General features: G+C 42.6%; 1 protein-coding gene across 4 annotated transcripts in view; it reads right to left on the minus strand.

Moving 5' to 3' along the window:
* The window catches only part of LIMA1 (LIM domain and actin binding 1), an 83,019-nt gene that overhangs the window by 39,861 nt on the left and 30,027 nt on the right, over nucleotides 1–13,131 (minus strand). For all 4 annotated transcript variants that reach the window (XM_082850558.1, XM_082850556.1, XM_082850557.1 and 1 more), the window contains one exon: nucleotides 2,059–2,104. In XM_082850558.1, the coding sequence (XP_082706684.1) occupies nucleotides 2,059–2,104 (46 nt within the window). The remainder of the gene's footprint in view (nucleotides 1–2,058; nucleotides 2,105–13,131) is intronic.

Genomic DNA, 13,131 nt, shown 5'->3' on the forward strand with positions numbered 1-13,131 from the left:
CTAGTCCAATCAGGCCTTTATCCCATCACTCTCAAATAGTACAAAGTGACCGGTGACCTTCATATTGCCAAATCTGATGGTCAGTTCTCAGCCTATCTGTGTGTTTGACTCTGTTGATAACATGTCTTTTAGAAACACTTTCTTCACTGGACATCTGGCACTCCGTTCTCTTATTTCCACTGCTATCTCACCAGCTGCTCCCTCTCAGTCTCCTTTGCTGGTTCCTCCTTCTATCTCCAACCTTTAAACAACAAGGTGCCCCTGAGCTCCGTACTCAGACCTCTTTTCTAGCTGTACTCACTCCCCAGGTGATCTCATGCATCTCTTATCTTTACAGACCACTGACACTTTGATACACACACATCTCATCTCCAGCCTGGATCTCTTCCAATTCCAGATTTGTACATCCAGGTTCCTATTTGACTTCTCCACTTGGATGTCTTAATAAAGAATTTTACATTTAACATGTCCAAAACTGAGCTTCTAATAAATATTTCCCCTTCTCTAAACCTGCTTTTACTGTCATCTTCCCCATCTCAATGGCATGTTTCCTGGTGTTTGGGCCAAAAGCATTGTTGCCATTCTTTTTCTCTACCTTCACTATAAATCCTGCCACTTCTCATCACCTATACAGCTACTATTCCAGTCCGATCCATTATCATCTTTTGCCTAAATCACTGCAATTGTCTCGTAATTTGTCTTCATGCTTCTGCCATTGCTCCTCTAGTCTCTTCCTCCTCTTTTTAAAAATTTTAGTTAGATCACATTACTCCTTTGCACACAAACCCTCCAAAGGCCCCCATTCGATCAGAGTTAAGGTCCAGGTCCTCACAATGGCCCTACATGACATTTCCTTTCCTATTCCTCAAATACACTTAGAATGTTCTTGCCTCGAGGCATCTGCATGTGCTCTTATCTTCTGCCTGAATTATTTTTCTCCCTAGCTCATGTCCTCAGACCTCTGCTCAAATCTCTCCTTGACCACTATACTCATCCTCCTTACCTGCTTCAGGTTGTTTCATACCTGACACATCTTTATTGTCTGCCTCTCCCACCAGAATATAAACTCCATGGTGGCAGAGATGTAGTCTGTATTAGTGCCTAAAGCAGTGCTTGGCATATAGTGGGTGCTCTATGAATACTTGCCAATTGAATAAGTGAAAGGAAAAAAAGAAGGAAGAAAAGAGAAAGGGGAAAAATAACACGCAAGAGAGAGAAGGAGGAAAGAAAAGAAAACAGCAGCTGAGTGAAATGATGGTAAGTTTTCTTACAGTGCACCAGAGGGGAACCATTCTCGAATTACAGGAAAATTAAGTCAAAGACCCGTCAGCATTGCCTCCTTAGAGAAAACAAAGTGACAGGGGCATGTTATGTTCTAATTTAAATAGGTTAGGTACTGAAAGCTGCCAGGAGGATGTTTTTGTAATGCCAGCCAAATTAAAGAATTCTTGCCCAAATATGTGAGGTTTTTTTCCCTCGTACCATTAAATCAAGTAAGATCTCAAAAGAAAAACACTATCCAGCCCAGCTGGAAGTTAGCCAGCGGGAGAGTACACATGGGTATGAGCTCAGGGCTGGTTCTGAGGTTTTCACCTTTGGTGGATCCTGCAGCTAAGAAACTTGCTAACTAGACTGGGTCAAGAGGTTTGATTTAAACAAAGAACCCAGGGGGAAATGACAACAGCTGCACAGCTGCTACCACTTAAATGCAGAGAAACATTTTGGTTGTTTGATTTGGAAAAAAGGAAACAGCCTGGGAAGCCCTGTAGCCTAATTTGAGCAGAAGCAGTAAGCCATTTTATAACCACAAAGTACTTGGCTTTCTATCCTTAACTCAGGAAAGAAAAAGTGGCTCAAAAGGAGAACCTCAGGGAAAAAATAAGAGTCTCTGCACCTGAGCCAAGTTCTCCTGAGCAAATGATTCACCAGTCAGACCAGCTGGCACACATGCCCGGCTCAGCTGACTTGGAGCCCACGCCCCGCAGAGGCTGCAGGTGGCTGAGCCACGTGGGCTCTGCCTGTGAAGTTCCACATGTCCGGGGCCTTCCGAATACTTACACTTCTCCTCTTTTCCATGTTTGCTTCTTCAGCTGCTTTCTGGTACCTTCAGAGAAGAGGGGGGAAAAAAAGAGAATGTCCTCAAATTAAATTTATATTTTTACTCTTCCAAACTTTAAGAAAACCACTTCTGCACACCTATCTCTGCCAGGGATTATCTTGAATCAACTCTATCAGAAGCAGCAGAGAATCAGAGCAGCCCTCACTTCCTGCACTGTTGCAGTCATCTGCTCTAAGAGAAAGATCCAAGACAACGAGGTCAAATGCTGGTAAACAACTGGATAGAACAGAAAGCCTGGGGCTTTTTTCTGTTTTTTAATATTTATTTATTTGGCTGCGCTGGGTCTTAGCTGGGGCCTGCAAGATCTTTAGTTGTGGCATGCAGGATCTAGTTCCCTGACCAGGGATCGAACCCGGGCCCCCTGCATTGGCAGCACAGAGTCTTAACCACTGGACCATCAGGGAAGTCCCAAGCCTAGGGTTTTGAAGTCCCAGTTTCATCACTTATTCACTGTGATCTCGGGCAAGTCAACCTCTCTAAGCCTCAGTTTCCTTATCTAGAAAATGATGTACTATAAAGCTGGGAAGATTAAACAAGATCACATGCATAAAAATGCTTTGGAATTAGTCAAAGGATATAGCATTGCATTAGTCCTAGGTTGCACATTTCCCCCTCATTCATGACTCTGAAATCTTACATTCCTGTCGGCCAAATGATCAAGAGGTAGTCACACTGCCTGTATGTGTGTGAACTTAGTCTATGCTGTGGGTACTGTTGATTTTGCTCAGTTAAATGTATTTGATGATATTATACATGTTTTAAATGCCACTTAAATGTCTTTAGAGAGATTACACTACGATTTGCCATTTAAAGAAAAATTGTTTTACTTTTTATAACTTATGCGTAAGAGTGATACGTGAGAAAAGTTTCTGTGCTAAGCAAGCATTGGTCCTTTTAATTAGCAGTACTTTTTCCTTAGTGATGCATAAAATAATGGCCCAGCCTACAGTCAGTGGCATCTTAGAGTTGATAAACAGGCTTATATAATTTTATTATTTTAATTTTATTATTACTTTCATCATTTTATTTTATAATTTTTATTACTTGCTCAGAAGATCCCTGAGAAACAACTGAAGCCCAGGGCTTTTCAGGGGGGATCAGGTTTTCTCCATTTGAAGACAAAGAAAGCTTGGGAGATCCAGGTTACAGCGAATCTCCAAACCATTAAGAACCATCTTAACCTGGCTTCCTCAGAGCCTCTGAGTGAAGCACTGAAGGCAGCACCATCACGTGGAGAATCCCCACCGCGTGCCTTCCTTGGGCCTGCGTGCCTAGAACTCACCAACCCAACCCTAGAAAAGGGCACATTCAACGGGCCATTTGTTCCTGCCTTAAGGTAGAATTTCAGAACTCACAAGGCATTTGGGCAAGGAAAAGGAGATGAGACAAAAAGGTAAAGAGCAGTATGGGAAAGGGCCCATTCCTCTACCAAAACCAACGTTCAACTCATAAATACCTTCACAAGCTCAGAACTTCCTTATTGTGTGTGTTAAACAGAACAACCTCATCCAAAATGGAAGCCAGAGGAAAGTCCTAGATCTGGCACCATTGCTCACCTGCTATGTAGCCTGGGTTATATCACTTCATTTACTTGGGCCTCGTTGATGAAATTAAGTGTATCTGAGAGGATTTCTAAGGTCTCTTCCAGTCTTATTATTGTTTAAATTTTAACAGTAATCAGATATCAATGTCTCATTCACCAAGCTGGGTAATACACTGAAACTGAGCAGAACTTTCTTATAGGGTAGGGTGAAAGGACTTCCAAAATTTTCTGGGATTTCATTGACCATAGGTTATGGAAGGAAATGGGATTAGAACTGCTATAAATCAAATGACAAGCTAGTAAGATATTTGAAACTTACATTACAGACAAAAGGCTGATTTCCCTAAAATACAAAGAACTCTTACAAATCAATAAGAAAATGATAAACAACTTAATAGAAAAATGGGCATGGCCATAAACATACAGTTCACAGAAAATATCAAATGACTCTTAAACAAAAAATAAGAACATTCAGCCTCAAAACAAAAATTCAAACAACACTAAGAACATTTTTTTTATCCATCAAGTAGAAAAAGCTTTTTAAAAAAAAAGCCAGCATACTGAGGGTAAGTTAATAAAACCTCTATGGAAGGCATTTTGTCAATTTACAAGAATTACAAAATTACAAAAGCACAAATGTTACGATTCGCCAATTTTATCTTATAGGTATACTCACACAAGCAAAAGTGACTTTTACATTACATTATTTGTCATAGCATTAAATGTGATAGCAAATGACTGAAAACAACCTGAATGTCCATTAACAGAGGACTGGTAAATAAATTATAATGTATTCATGCAGTGGAATACTATGCAACTATATAAAGAACAAAAGCACAGTGGTAATGGTTGCACAACAATGTGAATGTACTTAATGCCACTGAAATGTATACTTAAAAATGGTTAAAATGGTATATTTTATATGTTAATATAAAAGGTAATATGTTATGTACATATTACCAAAAAGGTAATATGTTATGTACATATTACCAAAATGAATAAAACAACCCAGTGTGATACTGGCATAAAGACAGACATGTAGATCAATGGAATAGAATAGAGAGCCCATAAATAAACCCTCACATATATGGTCAAAGGATTTCAACAAGGATGCCAAGACCATCTAATGGGGAAAAGACAGTCTTTTCAATAAATGATGTTGGAAAAACTAGATATCCGCATGCAAAAAAAAGACCTAAGTATAAAAGTTAAAACTATAAAACTCTTAGAAGAAAACAAGGGCAAAGCCTTATGATATTGAATTTGGCAATGATTTCTTGAAATGACACCAAAAGCACAGGCAACAAAAGGAAAAATAGATAAATTGGACTTCAGCAAAATCTGTGAACCAAAGGACACCATCAACAGAGTGAAAAGGCAACCCATGCAATGGCAGAAAATATTTCCAAATCATATATCCGATAAGGGATTAACATCCAAAATATATAACATTTTTTAAAAATAACAAATATTGCTCAAGAAATATGTTCTAGGGAATTCTCTGGTGGTCCAGTGGTTAGGACTTGGCCCTTTCATTGCCAGTGGGCCCGGGTTCAATCTCTGGTTGGGGAACTAAGATCCCACAAGCCATGCCACGAGGCCAAAAAAAAAAAAGAAATATGTTCTAAGCACTAGAGAAATAACCAAAAGAGACATAGTTCCTGCTCTCAGGCAGCTTACAGCTTAAATATTAAACACGTACATGCACACAGACGCACACACACAAGTATATACACATACACATACATATACACACACATATATACTGTAAATCCTTCAAAGAAAAAGGAGTATTATTATTATTAACTTTTTTTTTTTTTTGGCGGTACGCGGGCCTCTCACTGTTGTGGCCTCTCCCGTTGCAGAGCACAGACTCCGGACGCGCAGGCTCAGCGGCCATGGCTCATGGGCCCAGCCGCTCCGCGGCATGTGGGATCTTCCCGGACTGGGGCACGAACCTGTGTCCCCTGCATCGGCAGGCGGACTCTCAACCACTGCGCCACCAGGGAAGCCCAAGACAGAATATTTAAACAACCTAACAAAGGAACCAAATTGAGAAGGTGGTGGGTGGGGTGTGTATATGTGCGTGCGTGCGTGCGTGCGAAGGAAAGTCTTGCTGAGGAAGTGACCTTTAGGCTGAGATCTGAAGTTTGATCAGAAGGAGTCAGCCAAGCAAAACGAAGCAAGAAAAGCATTCCAGGCACAGAAGAGCACACAAAGTCCCCAAGGCAAGACAGTGTCTCATGTGTATAAGATATACAAAGAACTCCAATGTTGCTGAAGCACTCTGAGATAAAGGCAGAGGTCAGGAGATGATGCTGGGAGGCAAGGGCTTTGCAGGTTATGCTAAGGATTTTGAATGTAATCTTAGGTACCATGAATGGTCACTGACCCAAGCCATGTTTTTAAAAGAGCAGTGGATGCTGTGTGGAGAATGGACTGGAGGGGGCTGAGAATGGAGGCAGCAATAGTGAGAGAAGATGCTGGCTTGGTCCAGGGTGGTGGCACTAGAGATAAAATGAATAGGTTTGAGGTATATTTCAGAATCAACAGGATTGGTAATGAGGAAGACGAAGTCAAGAATGACTCCCAGGGGGCTTCCCCGGTGGCGCAGTGGTTGAGAGTCCGCCTGCCGATGCAGGGGACACGGGTTCGTGCCCTGGTCCGGGAAGATCCCACATGACGCGGAGCGGCTGGGCCCGTGATCCATGGCTGCTGAGCCTGCGCGTCCGGAGCCTGTGCTCCGCAACGGGAGAGGCCACAACGGTGAGAGGTCCACGAACCACACCACCCCCAAAAAAAGAATGACTCCCGGGTTTCCGGCAGATGAGTCAATGGAAGGAGGAGCAAAGTTGGGGATGGGGAAGACGAAGAGTTCAGTGTTAGCCGTGTTAACTAAAGCATCCACTTGGTGGTGGCAGTGATTAGATACATGTGTCTAGAGCTCGAAAGAGAGATCTGAGCTAACAATATAAATTTAGGACTTGTCTGTCCACAGATGATACTAAAGCCGTGAAAGTATATGATATCATCTATGAAGAGTGCGTAGTGCAAGAAAAGGCCCAGAACTCAGTCCTGGAGACTCTAACATTTAGCAGTCAGAACCTGAAGAAGAGGCGATAACAGAGAATGAGAAGGAACAGATGGAGGTAACAGGAAAACCAAGAGACTCCCAGAGAAGCCAAGAGAAGCAAAAATGTGGGAAGAAGTGGTAAGGGGTCATCTAAGACAAAGGCTAACAAACATCTCCTTGATTTAGCAACATAGAAGTCTTTGGTAACCCTGGCAGTCCTCTTCCATTATAAATATAATTTATTAACCCATAGTCCTTTTAATGGGCATTTGGATTATTTCCAGTTATCCATCATTACAAATAGTGCTTTGGTGAATGGCCCTGTACATATATTTTTTTCCCCACTTGTACTACTGTATCTGTCTAAGAGTCCCTAAAAATGGAAATGCAGAAACACAGTGGATTATAGCTAGAAAGAAACTTAGAACTGGCCTTGAACTTCTGTTTCCACACCCCTTGGGTAATCATCTACAGTATAGTACAGCAATAATACAATATATGAGAGCTGGAGCCAATGAGCAGACAGGTTTATTCTTAGCCAATTGTTCTCCAAGGCAAGGAGAACAATTTACACTGTGATTAGTTGGATAAATAAGCTCAGAGGTTCCCTTCCCTTTACTGTCTTAACAGAAACGTATATTTAAAGAAAGATCAAAATAGTTTCCATCTTTAGTCCTACCCTTTTAGCACTGAGGCATCTGTAAGACACAGGTGTATACACCGATGGTTGTCTTGAATTGTTTTGAAAGTCCCACTCAAATATCACCACCCTTTATTTGTAATGAAGTACTTGCTAAATAGTAGATACACACCACTACTAGTGGTGTGGAAAGGTTCCACACCACTGCTTTCTTCCAAGTTAGGTCCTTGGTACTTTTACATTTTGACTCTCAGAATGCTAAGAGATGCTGAGGGTACAGTACTTCCGAATTAAGTGTTAGGTCAGGATTCAGGCCTTAGACTTTCCTCAAAGACGCTCAGAGCAACTAGCATTATTCTGACAAAAAATGTGAAGGTCACTGGACAGGGGGAGAAGTGAAGGCATTTTAAAGATACAAATCTGAGGGAAAAAATATTTGCCATGAGATTTCTATAATTAAAATCTTATCCCTCTTCCCTTCCCAGATTTTCTTGTCCTCCAGTCTCCTCTTCACACACAGAATTTAATCTTGCAACTGCTCCTTAATGCTCAGCTGTGAGGCAGGCAGCTGATGGAGGATGCTAAAATTATCTGGGGAGTAATAACAGTGTCTCAACCTTTTCTAAGACCAGAAAACAGAGTTCCTGAGCCATGACTCTTGCTTGTATGCCTTCAAACAGAGCAAAGGTCTCACTGAGCCAAAAGAGGAAAAAAGAAACTCCCAAGTTTTAGGAAATGTATTTTCTTCTAGAATAATTTCACCACCAAAATGTTACAGAGAAGCAAAGAAGTTAACCAGGGAGATCTGAGGGTCAAATTTTTTCTTAATGAAGGAAGAACGGTCACAGAAAACTAAATATAACCCTGTTCTTTCTTGGGACTGTGGAATGGGTAAAGTTATAACAAGAGTGGGAGAAGCAGCGACAGGAGGGCAGGCACGGTGGTGGAGGGATTAAGTGTCCTGGATTAAGCTCTGCCACTATCTTGGGATGTGATCTTTAGTCGTAATTGCTGGACCACAAGTTCCTTATTTGTCAGAGGAATGGGACAAAGGTTAGCAGTAGTTCTTTTTTGTCAGAGAATCCTCTTTTCAAATGATAACTTAGAACCTCACATATAAAAGGGATCAAAGCAGGACCGCTGGGGTGGAAGGTCACAGGCTCTTCCCGTCTTCCCAGAACTGGCCCCTGAGGTTCCTCTGAAGAACTCAATTAAGATAGTTTGAAAACCACTGGGCTAGATTCCCTTCAGCTCCCAAAATACATGAGTCAAAGAGGAACCTTCTGCAAAGAAACCGAATTCTACCGGAAGGGTCAAATTTTAATCAAGCAAAGGTTTATACTACGCTGCCGTCATTTGTGAGGGAAACCAAAGCTAGCTGTTCAAACTGACTGTTCAAGAGCATCCTCCTTACTCAAACTTAATGCTTTATATAGTATAGAGGTTTAGTAAAAGAAATAAGTCTGGAGTTATAAAGCACTCATAAGACACAAACTGTGATGCTAGAAAAATCACTCTTATGTATACATCCATGTAAAACATTATCAACAGTTAGAAAGTAAAGCCCAGCTAATCTTACAAACAGCAGAGCCAGATTAAGCTTCCCCCAAATACCATTTTTATATTAGTCTCTGGTCACAAACCTCCCAAGGTTTCCTACAGTCTCTTAACTAGGCTTGTATAGGATTTATTAATTCCAAACGCCATAATAGAGATCGTTACAAAATAAGAGAAAATCAGGTCCGTTGTGTTAGAAGTAAAAATTAATGTATGTTTTGTGGAAAACAGTCCTGCAATCTGCTTTGGGAACCTACTGTGTGTGAATCCTCAAAGCCTTAAGCAGTGTCGGCAATATGTCTCTACCAAGTACGAAACCTGGAGAAGGAATCCAGGCTGATTCTCTGGTTTTCACTGTCTTAAGTGCACATCATGTCCTGTCCCATTTCTGTGTCTTACCTCCTATCACTCCCCTTCCTCCGCAATGTCACCACCATCGTCCCGGCCTACCAAATAAAATTCTATTCATCTTTCAAAACCAGTTCATTAGTAGGACCTATGCATCAGAAGAAAAATACTAGACAGAAAAAAATCAAAATATTAACTTGGGCAGGTTACTCTCTACCCCTCAGTGTTCTCAACTATAAAACAGGGATAATATCCCTTCCTCACATAGTTTTTTTGTTTTATTTTGTTCTGTTTTGTTGGCCATACCATGCAGCATGCGGGATCTTAGTTCCCCAACCAGGGACTGAACCCGAGGCTCTTGCGGTGGAAGTGCGGAGTCTTAACCACTGGACCACCAGGGAAGTCCCTCCCTCATAGTTTTTTTTTTTTTTTTTTTTTTTGCGGTACGCGGGCCTCTCACTGCTGTGGCCTCTCCCGTTGTGGAGCACAGGCTCCGGATGCGCAGGCTCAGCGGCCATGGCTCACGGGCCCAGCCGCTCCGCGGCATGTGGGATCTTCCCGGACCGGGGCACGAACCCATGTCCCCTGCATCGGCAGGCGGACTCTCAACCACTGCGCCACCAGGGAAGCCCCCTCATATAGTTTTTATTAGGATTAGAAATAGTATCGATTTCCATCAAGAGTCTAGTGTAGTACCTGGCATATTGATTCTGATTAATGGCTTCAGGATTTACAGTTTTGCACAACTGCCATTTGCCTTTATAACCTTTGTGGAGAAAAGACAGTCACCCTACTATTCTATGAGAAGGTGGCCTCTTAAGGTCCCTTTGCACCTTTTCTCTGCAAGATTAAGAAGCCCCTAAAATGAGCAGCTTTTTCCAACTTCCTCTCATCAGTGCCACTACAGGACCCAAATCCTCTATCTTGAGAATTGGCTGGAATGGACAATGACAGAATAAAACAGGGGGATGGGAACTGAGGAAGGGGAGAGAGTTTCACTGAGGTGACTGACCGAGTTAGGCAGGGAAGGAAGTGAAGCCAGGAAGGGGACTGACATCCATGGCCTGGGTGTCCCAGTTTGGCCAAAGAGCAGGGTCAGTGGGAAGAAGAAAGTGGAACAAGTAGAAAAGGAGGCTCTAATCAGAGAGTAGGTTTTCCAGATGCACATTTCAGAGATGGATTCTGGGTGACGAAAAGGTTGGGACTAGATGCAGGGGCATGGGAGACAATGTGCAGGTTGAAGAAGTAGGGAAGATCAAGAAATGACAAGTCCATGGGAATTCCCTGGGGGTCCAGTGATTAGGACTCAGTGCTTTTACTGCCAGGGCCTGAGTTCAGTCCCTGGTCGGGAAACTAGGACCCCGCAAGCCATGTGGCACGGCCAATAAATAAATAAATAAGAAATGATGAGTCCAAAGTATCAGACAGGTCCTTTATGTAGGCCAGTGATTCTACACTGGGGGCGCTACTGGCCGGGACATTTGGAAATGTGTGAGAATCTTACTGGGGTCTCTCCCCAACTTTTTTTTGGTTGCCACACTATCATGGGGTACTACTAGCATTGGGAGGAAGGCAAGAAGATGAACATCCTGCACAAGGAAGATCTGCCTAATCCAAAATGCTAGTAGCACCCCCATTGAGAAACGCTGAGGAGAAAATGAAGCTGGAAGCTAGTGTCCCCAGTGAAGGCAAGGAGCTTGGCACACCACTGTCCTGAAGGGGAGCATAAGAATGCTATGATTAGATGTGAGCTCAAAGCACAGGTTTACAACCTCAGAACTAGGCAAAAAAAAAACAATGGATGGGAAACAGTAGTGGAGATGTAGCACCCCTGACTCCTGGCCCCAGAATATTTCAGGGAAGCATGTGCAGAAAGAGCAGGCGCTACTCAGAAACAGAATGCCTGGAGAGGGAAAGCCAAGTTCAGTGAAAGAGAGGTGGGGCTAGGGAGGGTGAAAAGGGTAAGAATGTGGAGAAGTTTCTCTGCAGAACAGGGAGTTTCCAAGTCCCATTAATCACAGCTCAACACTGTCTCAAATCCTTCCCTTCCTTTCCACTCCTCCCGCCCCCCACCCTCAATAGCTTTCACTTGGGTTCTCAAGGGAGCCTCAGAATTTGTCTCCATGCTATCAATCTGTCACCTTTCCAATATACCTTTTACATTGTTTCCAGAAGCATCTTTCTAAATACAAGCCTGATAGAGACTTCCCTAGCAGTTCAGTGGTTAAGACTCCACACTTCATTGCAGGGGACACTGGTTTGATCCCTGGTCAGGGAACTAAGATCCTGCATGCTGCAGCCAAAAAAAAAAAAAAAAAAAGAGGGCACTAAATACAAGCCTGATCATAAAAACTTTCCATTGTTTCTGTTGTTTATCTAACTAAATCCTAAACTTAGCATGGCACTCAAGGCCTTCCAGCATCTGGCCCTAACTGAACTGTTCCAGTCCCTTCTCCCTTCTGTATTTCTCCATGCTCGACTGACTCCTTGCTTTCCTATTCCCTTTATTCATGTTCAGCTTCCACAAGCCTTTACTTGAACGTTTACTTGAACCAATAAACCTTATTTGTTCTGCTTTACGTTCAAGTTCACGGCTTTGAGTTCGTAAGTCCCTCTCTTCCATTACCAGTGCTTCTTAAACTTCCCTGAAGGTAAAAATCACTAGGATACTTGTTAAAAACACAAATTCCTGGGTCCCATCCCAGATACACTGAATCAGAATCTTTAACGGAGGAGCCTCAGAAGCCATTTAGGATGGTTTTAAAACATGTCCCCCCAAATCTCTGACATTTCTCTCACCAAAAGGTAGAGTCAAATTCCCCTCCCTCTGAACATGAGCCAGCTTTAGTGACTTGGTGCTAACGAAGAGAATGTGGAAAAAGTGATACTGTATAACTTCTGAGGCTGGGTCATAAAAGGCTACACAACCCCTGGCCCTGACTCCCTTCCTTCTTTGTTCCCTCCTTCCCTCCCTCTCTGGATGCTTGCCCTTGGAACCCAGCCAAGCAAGCCAAGCAGCCACATGGAAAAGCCATATGTAGGTGTTCTGATCATGGCCGCAGCTGAGATCCCAGATGACTGCCAGCATCAACCGCCTGACTTGTGAGTAAGCCTTTAGATGACTAGGGCCCCTAGTTCTGAGATACTGGGGATGGTGAGGGGAACAGAGGCAAGCCCTGCCCAAATTGGAGATTCACAGTAAAATAAGTATTGTCATTATTGCAAGGCACTAAATTTTGAAGATTTTTTTTCCTGTGTAGCAATAACTGGAACACCATATTATACGCCCCCACCTTATTTATTTATTTTTTTGGCCACGCCACTTGGCTGGTGGGATCTCAGTTCCCCAACCAGGATTGAACGCGGGCCGTGGCAGTGAAAGCCCGGAATCCTAACCACTAGGCCACCAGGGAACTCCCTGGAACACCATATTATTAACAGGTACCTCATGTGATTCTTAAGATGAAGGAAGTTTGGGGACTTCCTCTACTATACAAACTATACTAAACTATAGTATTACATTCCTTGAGGTCAGGAATTAAGTCTTAATAGCTTTCCAGAGCTTGATCCCTTTTTTCTGAAATAGCTTTATTGATTTTCTTTTTTTGATAAGAATAATACATTTGACATAAAAATTACAGCAATGTAAAAAGCATAACGTAGAAGGTAAAAGAGCTATGTGGTCTCACCCCCCCTCTATGCCACCTTAAGTGATACCCATGGTCAACAGGATGGAAGGGCAGTGTTTTCCACAGAGCAGGTGGTTGATGGATTTGTCACTGAAGAAAAGGTGACAGTGCAGATTACAGAAACTTCCTACTGGTATTTAGCTGTATTCTACATATAGCTCC

Source organism: Leucopleurus acutus, assembly GCF_964270905.1.
Source record: "Leucopleurus acutus genome assembly, chromosome: 11".
NCBI classification, from domain to species: Eukaryota; Metazoa; Chordata; class Mammalia; order Artiodactyla; family Delphinidae; genus Leucopleurus; species Leucopleurus acutus.